Raw genomic sequence first — 20,451 nt, 5'->3', positions numbered from 1 at the left:
TGCATTAAACTGTTAACGCCATTACAAATGTTTTCATTCAAATTCAAGTAAGCTTAATATCCCCACTGCCTGATGTTACATAGAACCTACATCATGCCTTAATTACCTGCCAGTATCTTTTTAAAGAAATGATTGATTTTTTTTTTAATTCAATAAATAAATTTTTATTTTATTAGTCCTAGCCAAGGCATATCTTAATCTACTTGCTAAATGCATCATTTGAGAGCCATATAATGTTAATCTCTTTTGGCAAGTTTGAGGCTTTTGTCACACTCTGCCTTATAAATGTTATCCTGTCCAAAAATAAATCCTTTCTTTATTCTTCCTCCTAAAATACAAGTGGCAAATTTCACAGAGGTTTCCAGTTGTTTTTCACCAAAATGGGGCCTACCTTGGATGTGCATAGAGACTAATAGATCCAAGGTAGGTGAATCTGGGGGCTAGAAATGGGACACGGGGCTAAACAGGCTTGGAGACCGAAGTATTATCTTTTCCGTGGTGGAATTGCTGCTGTTCATTTGAGACTCAATGGTAGGGAGTGTTTTGGAAATAACTTGCTGTGTTTTGGAAATAGACTTGGGATGTTGGGATCCTAGGGCATCATCCTGATATCTTTTATTAGATCTCCTTAGCCTGATGAAGGGTATTTGTACCCGAAAGCTTGAAAAGGGGAATTTTTCCAACTACTTGAGTTGGTCTAATGAAAGGTATCAGATTTACCTAAAGAACCTTGTCTGCCTATGTCCTTAGACCAAGATGTCTATAACCTGCACCAGGGTATCATCCTGGCACTTTTCCCAAAGCATTACAACCGACGCTTGACATTTGCATAAAACTGCTCCCAGATGAGAAAAGGGGTGGTTGTAAAAGCCTGACAAGGGATTGAAGTGCGTCGTATCTGTGCTCGCTCACCTGCTGAGCACTGTGGTTTGCTTTTGTAAGGGCTGAGTAAACTGAAGGTGAATGTGGGACACTTGGCAGTGTTGTGGGGCATCACTATAAGCCCAGTTGTAGCTCACACCACAGGAAGGGAAGGCAGCAATGCAGATGTAACAAGATCACTGTAGAGGGCAAAGAGGCAGAGAGGAGTTGCTGGTGGGACGACGTGCTGCTCTGCTGCACGGGTCAGCCATGTGGCAGAGTATTACACACTTCAGACATCCAGCGTTCACTGTAGAAGTGAACGCAGGAAAAGAAGAAAAATCACTCTGCAAACCTTAGAGAAGTTTCTCTGAAAGGTTTTTTTGCATTTCCATTTGCTGGATAAGCCTTTAAAAAAAAAATTGATAAGTAGCAGGCAATTGAATTAACCGCTGTTGACTGTATTGCAGTGTCTTAACAAAGTCCATCTGTATGGTCTCTCTTTGTAGACACAATTTTATAACTTAATTTCCCTACCAAAACATCAGTGTTTACTTAGTAAGAAATCTGCTCTTTGTCAGCTTAAAACAGTGATTTCTTTATTACTGCTCTGCGCAGAGAAGGACAGCACGGAGTTGGCACTGGAGCAAGTCTGGTTGAGTCTACAGCGTTGTAATGGAAACAGGGTGAACCGGGGGTCAAGTATAATGGGATGTGTATACAGAAATGTGTCTGCATAAGAAAAAGCTGCGTGAGATAAGAGAATGAGAGATGAGGCAGGCAGGTCTCCCCTTGGACAACGGCAAGCGGCTGGCAGTGCGATGGAGGTTTTTATTAGTATACATCGAGCTCTGCTGACATTAAGAGCCTGGGTTATTTATGCATTAGCAGCAGCGCAACAAAGATATCCAAACAGAGCCTGATCCGGCACCCACTGAGTTCGGTTGATTTTTGGATTGGGTCAGGAAGGCGTGATTTTTCCGAGGGTCTATTACTCACCGTCTTCATTGACTTCAGGCATTGGCTCTTCGGTGTAAATTGTTGGGGCTGCATCTCTGAGGAATCTTGGGTCCTTCTTCCTTATTTATGAAGTGCAAGATAGAAACGATTAGTTGCTGGACATGTGACCATGCAGCTTGAAGGTTACTGGTTGGGAAACGTTTAGGTCTGCAAATGAAGGCTTGTTGGGAAGGCTGCAATACGCAGGCGGTGGGGTGAAAAGAGCCCAGTGCACCATGGTCTTTCCACCTTGTGCGGTAACGCTTTGAGTGAGATCCCCCCATCACAGTCAATGTGAGTGTAGCTCTCGACTTAAATGAAGTCAGGATTTCACTTTACAGGCTATTAGCTTTTTGTGCATCCGATTTATTTTTCTTGCAGTGATTCTGTCTCACCCTCGCCTGATTTTGTGCTACCCACTAACCTGGTTGACAAGGGCAAATTGTTTTCTTGGATACTTTGGGTGGGGAAAAGTATTTTGTGCTCCACTTTTTTGCCCCCCCCCCTTGGATTTTTTTAAAAGAGATTTGTTCACATTTTAAAAACGTTCATTTTGTTTCTTCTGTGTCTTTCTCCCTTTTTTTCCGTTCTTCTGCTCCTCCAAGTGGCAAGATATATTAAAAAAAGGGGCAGGAAGGAATGGAGGTGGGGGGGGGGAGGGCAGGTGAGGCTTGTTATAAGGAAAAGAAACCAGAATAAAGAACAAAACTTGAGAGTTTTTTTAGTTTCCTGGCTTTTCAGTGAGACAGTTTCCAAAAAAAATCCAAAGAAAATTTGCATTGAGAATAAAAAAGACCATTTTCCAGCAAAATGCATTTTCAGTGGAGAATTTGGACTGCACTCAGGTGTCACTCATGTAATTGTTAGTTGCACAGTATATTTGTACTGAAGTAGAGGGTTAAATTAGAGGTTAACTGAGCAAACACACTGAGTTGGCACTTATATTATACCTTAGCTAGCTCTTTGAGTGCCATTAGCATTTCCTTTTAGAATAGAAGAAATATTGACAGTTTGGTAGGTTGTCTAGCATTTTACTGCGCCTTACAGCACTTCAAAGTGTTTATGCGATGATGGGAACTGTCATGGAGTGGATGTGAAAGAGGCCTTTGGTCCAACTAAACCTGTCAGTGAAAGGATTTAGGGCAGACTGTTGTTATTAAGAATCAATGTATTTATTATATATTGTTCAGGAATGTTTCCCTTTGGTGGTTTCTGTATGTGCTGTAGCTGTTTAAGGTATGTCAAGTGGTGGCATAATTAAGTACTGCAGAAATCCGTGTGAACTCCAACCAAAAATCCTAGCTAGCTTAGATATTTACATCTCTCAGTCTTTCGTGTCAGTAATGCATGTGTTTAATAGGCTGATTTCTATGCAGCACGCTGGCTAAACGTTTCATGCATCCTTTTTGTGGCTCATCCACCGAAGTTAGCTGTCTCCTCCTGCTTCCAGCACCCAAACTTAGTCCTTTAGCTCTGATGGTGCAATAGCTTGGGAACTGGCGGTCCTTGGATGATGAGCCAACTAGGGGTCATGGCTTAATGCTGAGCAATCTCAGTTGTTTGCATTGCAGTAGCATCTAGGCTGCAAGCAGACATCGCCTTTGTGCTGCCATAAATATTTTTAGGGTGACAGAAAACCCAAGCAAACCCGTCTTAGCCCTTTGTCACGTCCCAAATGCCCACATTTGGGAGCATGACGATTCCTAGTCATAGTTTATGCCATCTTTTTCCAACCATCTGTTTGCTTATGGCAGGAGAGTGCGGGCTCTCCAGCCACCCCAGGCATGGGCTCCTGGGGCTTCAGGGACCCAATCCTGCGTACCTGGGAATCTCTCTGTAGGGGAGTCTTGCGGTGCATGTGCAAGGGCTTTGCAATGCCAAATGCCAACCCCTCTGGGTTTACTACATATTTATAAAAACCAGCAGCACCTAGTATGGGGTACCTGGCATCACACTTTCCTCAGTGAAGAGTAACGAATACAAGAAAAATAATCTGAAATTTTATCTTTTTGCTATAACAACAAATATAAAACCAACTGAACAACATATGAAAACCTTAGAAAGCAAACTCTTTAAAATCCCCACTGAGCAGGGGTGAGCAAGATCCAGATTGCAGCTGCAGCAGACTCCATTTCCCAGCAGCACTTGGCCACATCACTATGGATGGTTTTCATGGAGACCACAGGACTGGTGGCACTGTGATGGCATGGGTGCACGTGATGGCATGGCAACAGCTGTACTGCTCCCAGGGTCTCCATAGAAACAGGCTGCAGCGATATAGGCGGGGGTTGCTGGGACATGGAGTCTGGTCGCCAGCCAGATCCACCATTTTGCCTACCCCGCTCCAGAGCGTCTCACTGACATTCCCAAGATTGACACATTTTGAAATGTTTCCTTCTAAAATGTCCGAGGCCGGGGGTTACACTTGTATCACACTGCTGCACCTGGATTCAGGGCATGTGTCTGCAAGCAGGGTTCCCAGTCCCCTCCACCTGCACATACACACTTTGAGTCGGGAAACAGGACCCATGGCCATTGTCCCGTAGGATCGGGCTCCTAAAGCAGGGGCCTCAGCCTGCAGGACAACAGTGTCAGTGACATCTATAGGTGCCAGTGAAGTGGATCAACTCTTCTGGGACACTGCCTGCCACGGCTGATCCTGTTTTCAACACGATGTATGTTTAAACAGGCCGGCCTTCAATTTACAATGTTTTGAGTTACAACGTTTTGCACTTACAATGTTTATAAATTGACACCCTGTTTCAACTTCTGACATCAGTTTTGACTTTACAATGCTTGATCCAACGCCATACCACGCCACCAAACAAGGTCACTGCGTCGCTCATCTCCCTGGAGAACATCTGTCCAAACTTCCTTGGATACTTTCTTTAAAAAAGCAGACAAAACTCCAGAAAAACCTACAGCCAAGACTCCTGAGAAGACTTCAGCCAAGAGCCCTTCAGAAAAGTCCAACCAAGAGCCCTTCAAAAAGTCCAGCAAAGTCACCTCAAAGAAGTCCTTCCAAATCAATACGATTGCTATTTACAATATAAATACATTCATGTAGCTTTATGACGCATCTATAATTGATTGAGTACAAAATTCTGGGTTACTTTTGGTGAAAATAGAGTATCGGACCTTGGTTCAGGAACCAATCCCCCATTTGTAACATTGTTTCATATGGGAAAATCGGTTCTGAGTTACAACATTTCGACTTAACACTCGGTTTTCAGGAACCAATTGTGTTATAAGTCTGAGGACTGCCTGTACCCCTACACCCTGGTGAGGTGGCCCCATAGTGCTATGCAACTCAACACACCTCCAACAAAAAGACACTCCTTGTCCCATAGAGCTTGCAACCTATTTTATATACAAACCAAATCCTGCTCACTAGCGTAGGTGTTTTTTTGAAGTGCCTGTGCCATGAACACTGTATAGACCGGTTCTGTATCCATGTGCACATGTATATGGATATTTTATAGTGACTTGCATATATATTTTTTCCATTTTGGTTCCTGTTTCTTCTCTTGTTAGTCATGACTTTCTGGTTACCTGATGTTGGCAAATGAGTGATACCGCTTAGAGCAAGCATCAAAGCTTCTTAAAAGCCCAAGTCTGTCAGGTTTGCCTTTGCACGTTACCAAGAAGTAAGATTTTATCAATCCTTTTTGTAGCTAGATGAGATACAGGTTTTCCTTCTGCTTGGTTAGTATAGGAATGTAAGTATTTCAGATTGTGGAAGAGGGGAATCTCCTCTAACAGAGGGAAGGTGTTAACACGGCCACTGATATCACAAGGCATTGTTCCTGAACAAAGTTTCATTTTTCATTCCTCCATGTATTTACAGCCTATTCCAACCAGATGATCTGGCTGTGATCTGCTGGCATAACATCACTTGCCCTTTCCTTGACATTTTGCGTATAAAGGAAAGTTATGAGCTTCTTGGGCATTCAGAATACCAGGAAATGCAGGACTCGACCTAATTCATTATCATGAAATTATAGATGTCAGGCATAAACTCCTTCAGTTAACATTGCCCGAAGTAAAGCTGCAGTTAGTTGATTGCCTTACACTTGTGATGAAGGGGAATTGTTCTTTTTCCAGTTTTCTGGGATAGGAGGAGCACGGCGCCAAGGTGAATTTAAAATTTAATTTGTGCATAAGGATTTTTTTTTCCAGTCTTCCTGTTTCTTCCCTGCACACAGATCCCAGTGACCCACAGCTTCCACAAACAGGTTAGTAAAAGCTCTTTCTGGCTCTTGGAGTCTTTGGCAGGAGGGCATCATAAGTATTTTTAAAAGATAGCTCTTTAAATGGTAAGTCAAACCCCTCCGGATTCATCTCCAAGCCTCTTCAAAGGAAAAAAAGGCCACTCAAACATGCTGAAACATTACAGAACTTGAATGAAAGTTTTCCTTTGCAGCCTGCCCATTTTCCCAGATACCGTGTTCTCACTTGAAGTCATTAGTAAAAGTGTCCCCCTAAATATACTGATATTGCCATGAGACTTCTTAGGGGCAAACCTGCCGAGAACAGATCAGCGATTGACTTCTGTGTCAGATAGTTTCCCTATCTTTCCAGTTCTGCCTCACATATGAGCTTTCTCAGGTCTTCCTTAGCAACATCTCGAAAAGTCTCCTTTTGCATCCCTGCCATCAAAATCTTGCCCACGCCTTACTCATCTCCTTGGTTCACACGTTGGTCCTTTCAGGCCATTCCCGTCACCGTTGTCTTGCCAAACGGTGACCTTGTGTCTTGCCAAACCCCTTGGTTTGCTTCTTGTCTGCTGGAATGAAGCTGAAATTCATCTCATGGGCGATCTTGAGGTTCAACAATATTTTAGTCCCTTTTCTCCCTTTCCCTCCGTCTCCAGCCTCTGCTGAATTGCATGAATCGGTTCCATCTCACGGTTTCAACCACGTAGCCTCTCTCGTAACTGCCTTTTCCCCATCTCAGCCATCTTCCTTCAAGCCTTCTCTTAAAAAGTCTTGCTTCTCCCATGATACTAATCGATGACCAAAATATTTTTTTTCCCTATCTTGTCTCCATTCAGTTCACTGATTGTTTCAGAGTAGGGGCACCTCCATCTTCTCATCCATGAGAAATGCTGCTGGGTGTTTTTCAAAACCCGTTGGTGAGAGCAAGTATGAACAGGTGGGCTTGTAGAGCTTCAATTATTTTACTTAAAGGATCTTTTAATTAGATACAAAGTATATTGGAAGCTGAAACAATGTTTACTTGCTTTGATGTGCTATGGGAACATATGTCTGCACAGTGGTCTGTGAAGCTGATTAAGTGTTAAACAAAAAATCACCACTATTAAGCTTAAATCAAAGATCTCCTCTCAACCAGGCTAATTTGATCTGGGTTTGGAGGTCCCATATCAACTCTAATTTTTGCCTTTGATGTCTTGCTTGTTTGTGTTGTGCAATGGAGGTCAACGTGGCTTATTAAACATGCAAGTTTTTCTTTCACTTGGGATATTACTATGCTTTGTTTATGGATATTTCGGTGGAAAACTCAGGTATCCATTGATCTAAGGGTCCCATTGTGCAAGGTGCTGTACAAATGCAGTTCATCCCAGCACATTGTACAGTATAAGACCCCAATCCTTCATGGAATTGCACATGTGCCTAACATTACTCATGGTGAATGATGCCATTGATTTCAATAAAACTATCAAGAGCATATACATTTAAGCACGTGAGTAACTCTTTGTAAGATCAGGGATTAAGTACCTAAAACAGACAAAGCATGATGTAGCTGTGCAAATAACCGGTATTTCGATGTACTAGCCAAACTGACAAAAATATTTTAAAAAAATTCTACTAACTAGATTCCAACTATGAAAAAAACATTTTTGTGTCACCCCAGAATGAAGTTTTGTTTGGGTTTCCTCATGAACCAAAATACAAAGAAACAAACATATTTCACATTGAAAAAACATTTTAATTATTTTTTCTTAACTTTTTTATAATTACACTAGGCAATTGCCCATTAGGAATGACGGGGTGGGCGGGGACAGAGCAGTGCCACTCACCACCTTGCGCTGCCACTGTCTCCCAGGAATGGTGGGCGGGGGGAGCCCATGGGAAGCTTGCCCCACCGTCCCCTCCAGCTCCCTTGGCCAGCACCCCATGCCTGCAGGGAGCGGGACTGGAGGGGGCTAGGCCAGCTGCTGGCCTGGCCCCCTGCTCCAGCCACTCCGTCCCCGCTGCCATCTCCCATCCAGAATGCTCTTGGAGCACTCAGATTGGTTGTTTCAGACAACCAATCAGAGTGCGAATAATGCGTTACGGACAGACTAAGTCTTTTATAATATTAGAATGTAGGTACATTTAAAATGAAAAATGGAAATAGAATATGTTAACATTTAAAAAAATATCATTTTTTTTCCCCCAACCCAGTGGGATTTTCTCAAGTGTCTGGTTGCCTACCTGCTGGTGAAATCAATGCCTTTAACCACAAATCCTGTCCAAGGATTTTTATATTCAGGGATTCATACATTTTAGTGTCAAAAAATAACCACTGTGATTATCTAGTCTAACATCTGTGACACAGGCCATAAAATTCCACCCAATAATTTCTGCAGTGGAAGGAATTATTCTTCTCTGCTATTTAAGACCAATAAAATGTGGTTGGGCTAAAGCATATCTTTGAGTTAGTTTCCCAGTGATGATGATTTTACCACTTCCTTTGGTAAGCTGTTCCAGTGGGAACTCACACACGCTGTCAAAAACTTTCTTTGGCATGCTTTCCCTGAACAAAAGCAAAATTTGAGGAGAGTGATGAAAACTCGAGGCCTATGAAAATGTGACTGTTGATCTCGTACAGAGAAGCTTTAATCATTTTCATTCGATTCTGTTGATCATCTCAAAGACGGTCTCTTGTGAGTGCTAAAAGTAATTACCAGCTTATTCATATTATTGTTAACAACAATAATACCTAGATCTCATACAGTTTTCTTAATCTTAATGCACTTTATCAAACAGATAGAATTGCCCCCATTTAATAGAGGACTGCCCAACCATCACTCAATAGGAAGAACAGAGACTTTGAACTCGCATCTCCTGGGACCAAACCCAGTGTCCTACCTGGCATGTCTCAGGGATGGAGTTTCTGTGATGGTAACCCCCAAATTTTGTAAGGCATGCTGATCCTTCGATGATGGGAAACATATTCCAGCAGCAGGCCATTTTTATAAAGTAACTATCAGCTAGTTTCACTGCCGAGAGGCCTGTGAAATTTGAACGATTCCCATTCACCCCATTAAAAGAATGATCCAGGTTCTTTTAAAGTCACTGGCGCAAGGCAGCTAATATCTCATGTTCCCAGCAGATAACGAGCTGCAGATTCTTCGTCTTTTTTACATATAAAAACAAACAAACAAAAATCGCTGTCAACGACCACATCGGCCACAAACGAGATGATTAGGGACCTGGTCTGAATTCTTAAATATCCCTCATTTTTGAGGGCTGTCACTTATGGTATTTTTGCCCCATAGTTACCTTGCAAATGTGGTGATGTCTTGCTATTACTGGTTAAAAAAAAAAAGTTTTCCATCAAAAATAGACACTCTTGAATTAAGGGTTCTGATGAGACTTGATTAATTGAAAAGCTGAACCTCATAGTACTTTAGGTTTCCTGGAGGAATAATTTTTAGTGTCCCTGTCATACATGGAGGACTTTGGCCGCCATCCAGAGCCCGAGGCTGACCCCCTGAGCCTGCAGCTAGCCTGGGCCTCCTCCGTCCCAGCTCAAACTGCTGCTGTTGTGGGCGCATGTGTAGACACGGCACCTGGGAGCATTTGACTCCGATTCAAACAGCTCCAGAGTTTATTACGTCATATAAATTAAACATGTAGATCAGGGTGGGCAAAATGCAGCCCGCGGGCCGGATGCAGCCCGCCAGGCCGTTCTATCTGGCCCGTGGGGCCCCTAAAAATTTATAAAATTAATATTTATCTGCCCTGGGCTGCCTGTCATGCGGCCCTTGATGGCTTGCCAAAACTCAGTAAGCAGCCCTCCGTCCAAAATAATTGTCCGCCCCGATGTAGATGCACCCACTGCTCCTTACCATGACCAGCCCCTGTTTCTCAAGGGTGTCTCGGCATTCACTGCTGTCTAGAAAATATGCAATTTGATTACATAATAAAACAATTATCCACGAGGATCCATAGGACACGAAGCATATGGAAAATATTTGCCCCCACGTTATTCACAGAATGAATACATTTGGCACATAAGCAGTAATTTAAACTAGTCCTGCGACTTCAGCGCTAGTTAATCGCCCTCCTCCTCTCTGCTTTTTATTTAACCATTATTTCACAGACACGCAACTGCTTTAACTCTTGCGTTAATAACTCAAAAGCCATGCCAAGTTGATTCCTCATTAGCATGCATCTGGTATGGGACAGGAGGTGGTGGAGAAGACAGAAACCAGCCTTTTCCAATGCACTCTCTTTGGGTGGGGGGTGTCTCACATGTAGTGAGAAAGGAGATCATAGGGGATGGGAAAGAAGGTCCAGGCAATTGTACAGTGGTCTGCAACCCCTTCCTCACCACTGCATTGCCTTGCTCTAATTGCCTTGCCCTTGGCAGCACACAGCTCAGCTTTAATACACTACTACTGCCTCGAGCAGAGGTCAAAGCAGGGGGCTGTGGTGGGAAGGCACTTGTAGAATGACCAAGTAAGGGTTGGATTTCATATGTGTTCAGCTTCCAGAAGCACCCAAGCTCATTGCATGCAAGCAGGACAGTGGAGGGATTAGAAAACGGCACCGCTCCTGGTTCGTGGCATAAATAACTCCCATGGAAGCTTGGGCTGCTGCCCACGCTACTCGTCTGCCAATTTATTAAAAAAAATAAAATGAAAACCTCTGCCTTTTTTTGCTGACTAGCTCGCTGAACTTATTTACACATGAAAATGCCTGAGAACCACTGGTATCTCTTCTGAATTCCTGGTGCCCTCAAGGCACCCTCAGCCCAAAGGGGTTTTGGTTTCAAGAAGCGATGGTACCACAGTGCTGATCAGTAGGGATGCTGCTCGAGCACAGGGGTCATAAAAGACCGATACTGTGTCATGCACCGTGCACTGGACCGTAGCAATACACACAGGCCCTTGTGAGCAGTGGTGAAGGGGAAGTTGCCAACCCCTGAGAGGTATAAATAAGGACACACGTGTCCAATCCATCCGAACACATAGGACTGGGGGAGCGTTTTGCCTGTAAACTCCTCAAAATGTTGGTGCCTTACAGTGACCAAATTGAGATATTTGTCATATAGTGGTAGGATAGTCAACTACTGAGCCGCTGTGAATCCTCTGCTCCCTTCCCTCCAGAGGGTTGTCCAGCAACTAGAGAATGACACCGGGAAGATGGCTCCTTGGGTCTATCTTTGGCTCTACCGATGGGTTTACCAGTTGGCTTTCCTTTTCTAGCGCTGGACCTACCTTTTATTAGCTCTTGGCAAGATGCTCATTTTACTGTGTTGTAAAATGGAAGTTGTATTCCTGGCCTACTTCACAAGGGGTGCAGGGAACCAAATCTTCAACTATTGTAAATTGTTGTCACTCATCACTCAAGCCAATGGAGAGATGCCAGTACAAAGATGTCGAGTCTAACTTGGGGCTCCTTAGTTTGCACGAAGTGGAAGGTGTTATAGATAAATATTCTTACCATTCGGGGGTCCTGAACAGCTCCTAAGTCCTTTCTACCTGTCATCTGCTACACCAAGAAATAAGGTTCATGGGGGTAGATGAAGGAAGGTGGGTGCTTTTTTGTTGAACTGCTGGAGGAGGTTTATTAGTGAGACGGAGGAGACTTCATCTCCTGATGGGAGGCCTGTCACTTGACAGCGGTGTCAAAGGAAGACACGGCACTGCTTAAGTACAAGGCTGCATGGCTCCTCTTGACTACAGCTTGGTTAAATGACTCTTGTTTCGGGCACATTGCAGACGGTGCTGATTTTGAATAAGCTGATTTCCCTGGTTTTTGATTCGCAGCATCAAGGTGACACAGGTGGTAGGAAAATTAAGCATATCCTTCTCCCCGCCAAGCCCCCTGGAGCAGGGACAATCGGGAAGTTCCTGGCCTGCTAGGAAACTACCACAAATTCCTCATCTCCTGCTGTGCCGGGTGTCAACTGTTAATGCATTGTCTTGCTGCCAGTTCAGTTCCTACACTCTTGTCGCACGCCAACCGCTGAGCTGCCTCATCTTCTGTCTGTGGAGGAATGCACATCAGACCCCGAAACAGTGGGGTGGCTTTCAGCGCTGACAAGGAGGACAGAGCAGCATGCCGCTGGAGAGAGCTATTGGCAGCTGTTGGAATAATCTTAAACCTTCTCATGACAGCAAATTGTGATGCCAGAGCTGTATTCCTGGCCCCAGAGGTGGGGATTTAAAGGGATTTCTGGCCAGGTGCTTTTTTCCTGCTGTCTGCAGGGTCCAGTGGAAAGAACAATGAACTCTTCTGCCAATATGTTCAAATTTCTCAGGACTGTGGGCAGGGAGTGCTAGGGAAATGCATGAAGCCCCCAGGACGTCTGCTGGGAACTTTCCTGCCTGTGAAGTGAACCCAGCTTTAGGGGCTGTGTTTATGGAGGCGATGTATTGTGTAAATGCTGCGGTATATATTTTTGTTAGAGGGTTAGGCACACTTCTGAACATGCGGAAGAGGAGGAGACCTCAAGATTTGGAGTCGGGACTTAGAGGAGACCTGTTCGTTTCAGTCCGCAGTCTTGCAAAGGCACAATGCTGTCCCCGAAGAGAGGTCAGAGCTTCATCTCAGCCAAGAAACTTAGAACAAATACAGGGGAATAGAAGTTGGTCCAGTGCTGGCATAGCTGGTCATGATGAGAAGTGTCCCTTTGCCCTCTAGAGCGCAGGTGGGGAGGCAGCAGGTGTGGAGAAAACCAGCCATAGACAGGGTGGAAGCACTTTTAAGGATGAGGATATATTTGGAGGGTAAAGGCTTTGAAGGATGGACTATGTCTCTGCCATGAGTTCTGCTTCCAGTGGTGTTTCCAGACCCCAGATTGTGATCCCCAGTAAGTCACTTAACCTCTCCCTGCCTCAGTTTGCCAGCTGTAACACTGGGCTTAATAATAATGTTCTTTCTTCTGCCCGTTGTCTGGTCTGTTTAGATGTCAGCTCTTCCAGCTCCCTGTCTCTCGCTATGTCTTTGTAGAGTATCTCGCACAATAAGGCACTCTTCTAAGCTGGGACTCTAGGGACTAGTATAACTCAAATGGGGATGGAGCCATTGCCTATTGTGGAGGAGAAAGCAACTTTTGGGGAGAAGAGGGCGGAATCACAAATGGAGCATCTCATCCCTTGGTCTCTATGGGTTAATATTAGTAGGCAGCTGACAACAGCTGTGTTATTTTGGCACTTGTCCTGTTAGGTGACTGTTAGTCCTGGGCTCCTGCTTCTGCTCCTGCTCGAGCTTATTCTTTAAGTAACATGTAGGCTAGATGCAGACAGTCAAAATGCCCAGGGCTGAATCGATTCAGTCTTTGCAGGTTAGTCTAAATTGCACAGATTATATTGAAACAGAAGTGAACAGACATTTGCAGAGGGGGGAGGGGGGTGCTAGAGCACAACTCTCTGGCTGTGTGTTCACTTCCTCTTCCTGCTGCCCCCGAGGTCTCTGGGATTTGCAGTCCACAATCACAACATCAGGACTCTGCAGGGTTGCTTATTAATTCCTCTTCCTGCTTCAATTCCTCTTCCTGCTTCCAGGTGCCTCTGGGATTTGTCCACGGTTGCAGCCAGCAGTAAATTTGAGTGGGGGAAGGGGTGTTTAACCCTGACCCCAGACCCCAGCTGGGGTTTGCCTGGGGGGCACTCACTCCCCTGCCCCCCAGTAGACTGGGCTGCATCCCCAGCTGGGTTGCCCCCCACCCCCAGCTAGGGAGCAGAGGGGCAGGGCCAGCCCTGTTCTCTGGAGCAGACAGCCCAGCCCAGCCCAGAGCTGCAAAGCGTGCTGGGGGACTGGGATTTAACTTGAACCAGGAAAGGGTCTGCTACAGAAGTTTCATAAACTGGTTTGTCTCAAATCAGTTAAATCTGATACTACATTTAACCAGGTTTTCTTAAACCCATTTCAGCCATTTTGAAACTGGTTTGCATGCACTGAGCTTCTGTTCTGTGACACGTTTAAACCCATTTGTGATCACTTAAACCGGTTTATGTGTCACTTCTGTCCCTAGCCCTAGAGATGCTAACAGAAACTGCCACCCCACTGGGGTAGGGACTGAACGTGTGGAGCAGGAAACGGTCACTGCTGCTGAGACTTTACTCTCCCAAACAGAGACAAAGAACAGGCCTGTTACTATTCTCATTGTACAGATAGGGCACAAAGAAACAGAGCATGGACAGAGTTTGGGGGAGGTTGGCACCACCAAACTAGCCACTATTGCTGGCTGACACACGTGCTGGTGTTAACTGCCACGGCTCAACGGTCTGCCCTCACTGCCCACTATCTCAGCGATGTCTGACACCAACCCCTTTTCACTCTCCAAAATAAGTCAAGCTTCACAAAGGACACGGAGGAGCTAAGGAACTTGCTGAAGGACGCGTGGCATATCAGTTCACGACCCAAGATCTTTTGAGAGTCTGTCCATTTTCCTCTGACCCAAGATTAATTTTGTGCAGTAATACAGGCCACGTTTGCCATTTGCATGCACCACGGTCGAAATCATGGTTGGTTTTATCCTGCATTTCCTTTTCTGGCCGGGGTGGAGTTTTCCTAGTCCAAAAACTTCTGCCCAATTTAGCACGGAGAAAATGAACAGTCAGTCCTGCGTATTGTTATATGCATTTTAGAAGTCGGCCTCACAGTTTGATCAGGGTAGGCTCAGAAGGCTCGTAAACCTAGTAATACATAGTTTCAGGCCTGCATCAAAGACCTTCACAGCCCTCTTGGGAGAAGCTCTGAGTATTGATGAAAGAGAGAACTTATTGTATATGTAAGAAAACTTCTTTCATGGCTTATGTATTAAGGCAGGCTCCTTGGGCCAGAGTAGATTGGGGCTGCTTTTAATTTACATCTCCTCTCACTTATATTAAGGCTTCGTCAGAAGAAAAATTAGTCAGATGTTTTCTTAATGACATCATTTTTTTTTTAATCCCGTTTCATATTTTCCAGATGAGGCGGCGGAGATTATTAGAAATGAATTGAAACTAAATCTTGAACAGAGACTTTGATTCACTTCTCTTCCCTCCCGCACCCCTGAAATAAATTAATAGATTTCATAAACAGCCGTCTTATTAGCAGGAACCCTGACTATTAACCATAAATGAAGCCTGAGCTTCATTGAGCTCTGCAGGCATGCTGGGCGTTGGAAATGATGTCATGCTTGAAATACAGGGAATGTTGTACCGCTCGGTGCCCTGTGCTGCACACATGGGCCACACAGTCTGGGACAGGGCAGTTTTGGAAAGAGACTTAAGTTGCCTACATAATTTTGGTAACAAAATGACATAGTAGCGCAGGTGGGGAGGTTATGAGGTTTGAAATAGCCATGCAATCATAAGTTTGTCTTTCAGAGCTATAAAATATAATGGACTTGATTCTGCTCTCAGTTACACCAGAGAAAAAGTAGGAGTCGCTCCGGCAAAAGTGTGTGCACATGTGTGTTTTGGAGACTGATGCTTATAAATGATGGGTCTTTACGGCCCTGCGTTTTACCTTGTTGAGCCGCAGATTGTATCACTACAAGAGAGTACTTACAACTATAAATATTTGAAAAGACATTTAATTTATTGCACATCAGCAAAGGGTGTTCAAAGGCCTGCTGGGTTTACTGATTTATCAGAAAGACAAAGAGAAGCCCGTGGAAGCTCAAAGAAAGACAAACTCCCCCGTAAATTGCTGGATAAGGCTGGAAGGCATCTGTTAGGTTTATGTGTCATTTTGGTGATATTATAAATAAATGAAAATGCATCTGAACTGTTGCTAATATAGGGCACAATCTGTATCTTGAGGTTCTCGGTGTCCACACGCTGAGCTTGACTCTTGTGGTTGCATACATATGTACAGATGGGGAGAGAGTTTCATGCACTCAGCAATGGCATATCTGAACATTTGGATGCAGAGTCCTTCCTTAAACAGCCCGAGTCCCATCCCATCTCTTGCCCACCGCTAACCCACTGCGGGTGCAGACACAAGATGTTTGGAACAGGGTAAATGGACTTCATCTAGTAAGAGTGAAGCAGACATATGCACAGCTCTGCATTGTAATAAATCACTTCTATCCGGTATATAGTTACTCCTGGGAAAATATCTATGAACACAACTAGATGGGATATAGAAGTTCCCTGTACAAGTTTAATTTCCGGGGCAGCTCACCACTCAATGTGAACCGGCTCTCCTGTCACCTCGTGGCCAGACCTGTGATCGTATCTTGTTCAAGAGCACTGGCCCCATGTCAGCTCCTTCTTGCAGAGCACCAGTGTTCAATGTTTCAGCCCCGCAGGATGAATGAGTGGCGCAGAGCTAGCCTTCAGGCTGCCTCCCCTGCAGGGTCCGTGCACAGAGTTTGACCTCCCATGCCCAATTTGGGGTCACCCCAATCAGACTGCACTCCCTCAGCCTGGCCCCATGCACCCAGATGGGGCTTCACATTGCCCCAGACCCATGTGTTTGGTGTAGCGTGCACAACCACAGTATCCGACCCACCTAGCTCCCCAGAGGTCCATAAATTGAGTAGCAGATGAGCAGCAGTTCTCTGCCACTGCTCCCCACCACCAAACTTCTGGAACCACGGAGAGCCTGGTGGGCCAGATGACATGGCTTCTTGGGCCGGGGGTTGAGCACCTCTCTTGCAGAGCAAACTCCGGGTGAATTGCTCCATCGTAATTGTGACGTGTCCACAACTTCATACTCTTTCTAGTCTTGATCCTTTGTGCCCTTTATTTGCAAACATCTCTGCACTTTTACGCTGCCCTGTGTGCCTGGTTTTGGACTCCACATGCAACAAAACCAGCTTCCTCCTGCTTCAGAGTCTTCCTCCAAACCCACAATCAATGACACGTTCTGTCCCCAGCAATGATCCCAACATTTTTACACCAACCCTAATTAAATCTAAATGGAGTTGAAAAGGGCTCTAACAAGATGCAGACCTCTCTCTTTTTGGTCTGATGGCACATCTCCATTTCTGGTGTCTAGCCTTGACTGTATACCCCTCAAACCTTGGTTGTAGTTTTTATCTCTCTATTCAGCATCATGAGCACTTTGGATACCATATTAAAATGTTAAAATTATTTGCACCGTCAGCTTTGCTTGGAGGATCTCCTTTTTTCATGGCCTATGAAAGTGCTCAAGATTGGGACTGATACCAGCCAGCAAAATTCAGACCTGTATTTTATCACAGAGAACAAAACTGTAGAGCAAGTGGAGCTTGCTTTATTGCTACCAAGGTATCTAAGTAGGTTTGGAAGCTTGTGGTGGCATCCTTCAACCTCGTTACTCCTGGAGCAGCTGCTTCTGCATTGAATTAGGCATCCAGTTATGGTTGTAGGAAGACATGGCCATCTACCAAATCCCACAGCAATTACTGGGATTTCTCCTCCAGTAGAAATCTCACTTCAGTGGGGACTTCGCCTGGGCAAGGATGGTGAGATTGAATCCTGTGGCTGGGTGGAACATAATGATGCAAAGTAAAATCTGCTTTTTGAAATTCAACACGTGTTTTGATGAGGCTTGAAAAGGTTTTTCTGGGAGAGATTATTCACTCAGAGGGAGGCTACGGTCTGCTGTGCACCTCGGGAGATGTCTCCTGAGTGAAAATGTCTCGTGCCAGACCGAGCGCCTGCACACTTCCCCTCAACTCCTCCCGTGATCAAGAGGATTTAAGCAGGAGCTTCTCCCTGTCTGGGGAAGGCACGGGGACATTCAGCTCAACGCCTCCTGATCACGGGAGGAATTGAGATGCTCCCCACTCCCCCAGCCTTCCCCAGACCCGGGTCTCCTCAAAGAACCAGAAAAGGGGTGATTTCAGGCTTGAATGTCTGTATACTCTAGCACTCGGCATTTCCCAGGGATAAAAATGAACAGCTCTACATGCCCAATATATGGGGTAGAAAGCAGGGACTTTATCTAATCACTCCCCACTTTAAATACTCCTCTTTCCCAAACTATTGTACTACTAGATCAGTGGTCCTCATCCTTTGTATGCCACCAGCACCCCTCCATAATCCTTATCTGCCTTCCTTGCAATGGAGCCTACACGGAGGAGCTTGTGCTTTAGCTCCTTGCATAGAGAGAGTGGAGTAAGCCCTTAACCTCTCGCACAGGGTCGAGGAGTGAGCTTCTGCCCTCACATGAGCTTTTATCCTTTGCACTGGAGCCAGGTAGAGTCAAGCCTCCCCTTACCTCCTTGCATAGGGCTCAGGTACTTATACCCTCAGAAGGAGCTTGCAGCACCCTGTTGAGAACCACTGTATTGACACAGTGACAGTGGCAGCTGCGACCTCCTTTGAGGGACAGTGTCCTGTCCGTGGCAAGTGACAGAAGAGCTCTCAAAGAGTAAATGGGGATTCAAGGCCACCCTCGGCCAAGCAGGAATCACAACCCAGTCTGGAGCTTCTTGCCTTCATGACCATGGGTGCTGATAGCATCGGCAGCTTGTCCTCCATGTCTCACACCCCTGCCTGAAACGTAGAGCATGTCTCTGCAGAGGGAGGTGAATCAGGGTTCGAATTGGCAGTACGCTAGCTTAAGCCCCTGCCTGGATGCTCCAATTGTGCATTAAATGTGAGGTATGCAGCTCCAAAAACAGAGCAAGCTGCCGTGCACAAAGGCATCCTTAGCACATGCACCTGCACGCTTGTGGAGAAGGCCTTACCATCGCTCCTTGTGTCTGTTGCCTTTGGCTGTCCTGTCCATCCTCCTGACTTGTGGACCAGCAGATAACTCTCCTCTAAGGTCCTGCTCGCTGGTCTCTTCCTTTCCGTCTCCCTTGTCCCGAGCAGCGTTGTGTCCTCACTGTGAACAGGTTCACAGGAGAACAAAGGCTGGCCTGTCCCTTCCCTCTCAGCGGGAGATAGCAATGGGCTTGCATCTTCCATCTGAAGTCTACAACTGGAAGAACAAAACCTTTGACAAAGGCAATATTGGGCCCTGGCACTGGCTTAGCCCTGAGACCTCAGTGCGCAGAGCATGCACGCCTGAAACCGCTCTCAGCATCCCTGCCATGTCAGGGTGGTGGCAAATTTGCGACGGCGCGACGTCTTACCTATCACAGCGTCACGTGCTATGACGGTAGCAAAGCTCACAATAGCTGCTGGGCGTCATCTTCCTCCCCCGCTAATAAAGATCCTCTTGATTAGCTGTTGGCAGCATGACGCATGGTCAGCCCATTGTGATGGTCTCCAGGTGATGGCAGTGGTTTATCTTCCTATTGCCCAGCTTGCAGCCATGGTATAGAAGGAAAAAGCAAAGGCAGAAGTCACTGAAATGACTTGCGTCAGGTCAGACAGCAAGACGGATCTGGGAAAGAACCCAGAAGTCCCATTTTCTGGTTTTAAATTTTTTTTTTTTTTAAAAAGGCCTCAAGAGATACTAGTGAACTTGGAAAGGATACTAGTGAACTTGACAGTATATGTTTCATTTCCTCCACAGGCCTCCTACCCTGAGTGGCAGCCCCGTTATCTCCGACATCTCCCTCATTCGCCTTTCTCCTCACCCGGCAGGCCCCGGTGAGTCGCCGTTCAACCCCCCTCACCCCTACGTGAGCCCCCACATGGAACACTACCTCCGCTCCGTGCACAGCAGCCCGACCCTCTCCATGATCTCCGCTGCCCGAGGCCTCAGCCCCGCGGACGGTAAGTGCTGCGCCTCTTCTCGACCCATGGCTGTCCGGTAGCTTTTCAAAGAAAGGATGGAGATCTTAGATCAGTTCCTGTGAACCTATGCCCCCTCCCAGAACAAAAGACGAAGGAGCGTATCCCTAGAAATCCTCTCCTTTAGTCGAGGCTGATGGGGGGGGGGTAGGGGGGAGCTGGTGCTATGCTGGTGGGCTTGCTGTGCAGTCTCTGCGTCGTAGATCGGGTGCTGTTCACCAGCCCCATATTCACTGAAACCCATGGATCTGCAGCTGCAAAAGGTCTACAGCTGCTCTGTGAAGTGGGCGAGCCATATTCCCCCCCCCACTTCCCCCCCTGCCCCCGCACCAATCTGTAACTCTACATTTGTTTTGCATCACTGCATTGAAAACCCCGAGCGTGAGAATAGCTATGGCTGTTGGCTCGCATCGTAAATATTTTGGTTAAAGTGGTGCTCTCTTTTACTGCAGTCTTGACTCTCTGATGAGCTTTTCTGGCGCTGGGTCCCCCCAGGAGTCCCCTCGCCCTCCGACAGTACCGCAGTTGCTCTGAGTGTTTGTTGTGTCTTCGCTCTCCACGCACGTTAAAAATATGAGGAAATCCCAGAGACGCTTTTGGGTCCCGAACAGCCAGGTTTGCTAATGTTGGGCACAAACATACAAGGCCTTGCTGTGTGTGCACACTGCTGCTCTGTTGGGTTTGGATGGCTCCTGCAATCGAAAACGATGGGGCCTGCTAGAGGGCTCATCGACTTCTTAAAG

The 20,451-nt window shown here is 45.9% G+C and overlaps 1 protein-coding gene and 1 long non-coding RNA gene across 4 annotated transcripts in view; one reads left to right on the top strand and one right to left on the bottom strand.

Moving 5' to 3' along the window:
• GLI2 (GLI family zinc finger 2) overlaps window positions 1-20,451 on the top strand; it is a 270,831-nt gene that overhangs the window by 194,855 nt on the left and 55,525 nt on the right. For all 3 annotated transcript variants that reach the window (XM_019480421.2, XM_059727488.1, XM_059727489.1), the window contains one exon: window positions 19,488-19,690. In XM_019480421.2, the coding sequence (XP_019335966.2) occupies window positions 19,488-19,690 (203 nt within the window). The remainder of the gene's footprint in view (window positions 1-19,487; window positions 19,691-20,451) is intronic.
• On the bottom strand, window positions 15,648-19,511 carry LOC109281405 (uncharacterized). The gene is made up of 3 exons (XR_002088044.2): window positions 19,102-19,511; window positions 18,712-18,947; window positions 15,648-17,500 (listed from the first exon to the last, which is right to left on the bottom strand). It is a non-coding gene; the product is annotated as an uncharacterized LOC109281405 (long non-coding RNA).

This window comes from Alligator mississippiensis, chromosome 4, assembly GCF_030867095.1.
Source record: "Alligator mississippiensis isolate rAllMis1 chromosome 4, rAllMis1, whole genome shotgun sequence".
Classification (NCBI taxonomy): Eukaryota; Metazoa; Chordata; order Crocodylia; family Alligatoridae; genus Alligator; species Alligator mississippiensis.
Note: the sequence above shows the minus strand (reverse complement) of the source record. Positions and strands in the feature narration are given on the sequence as shown.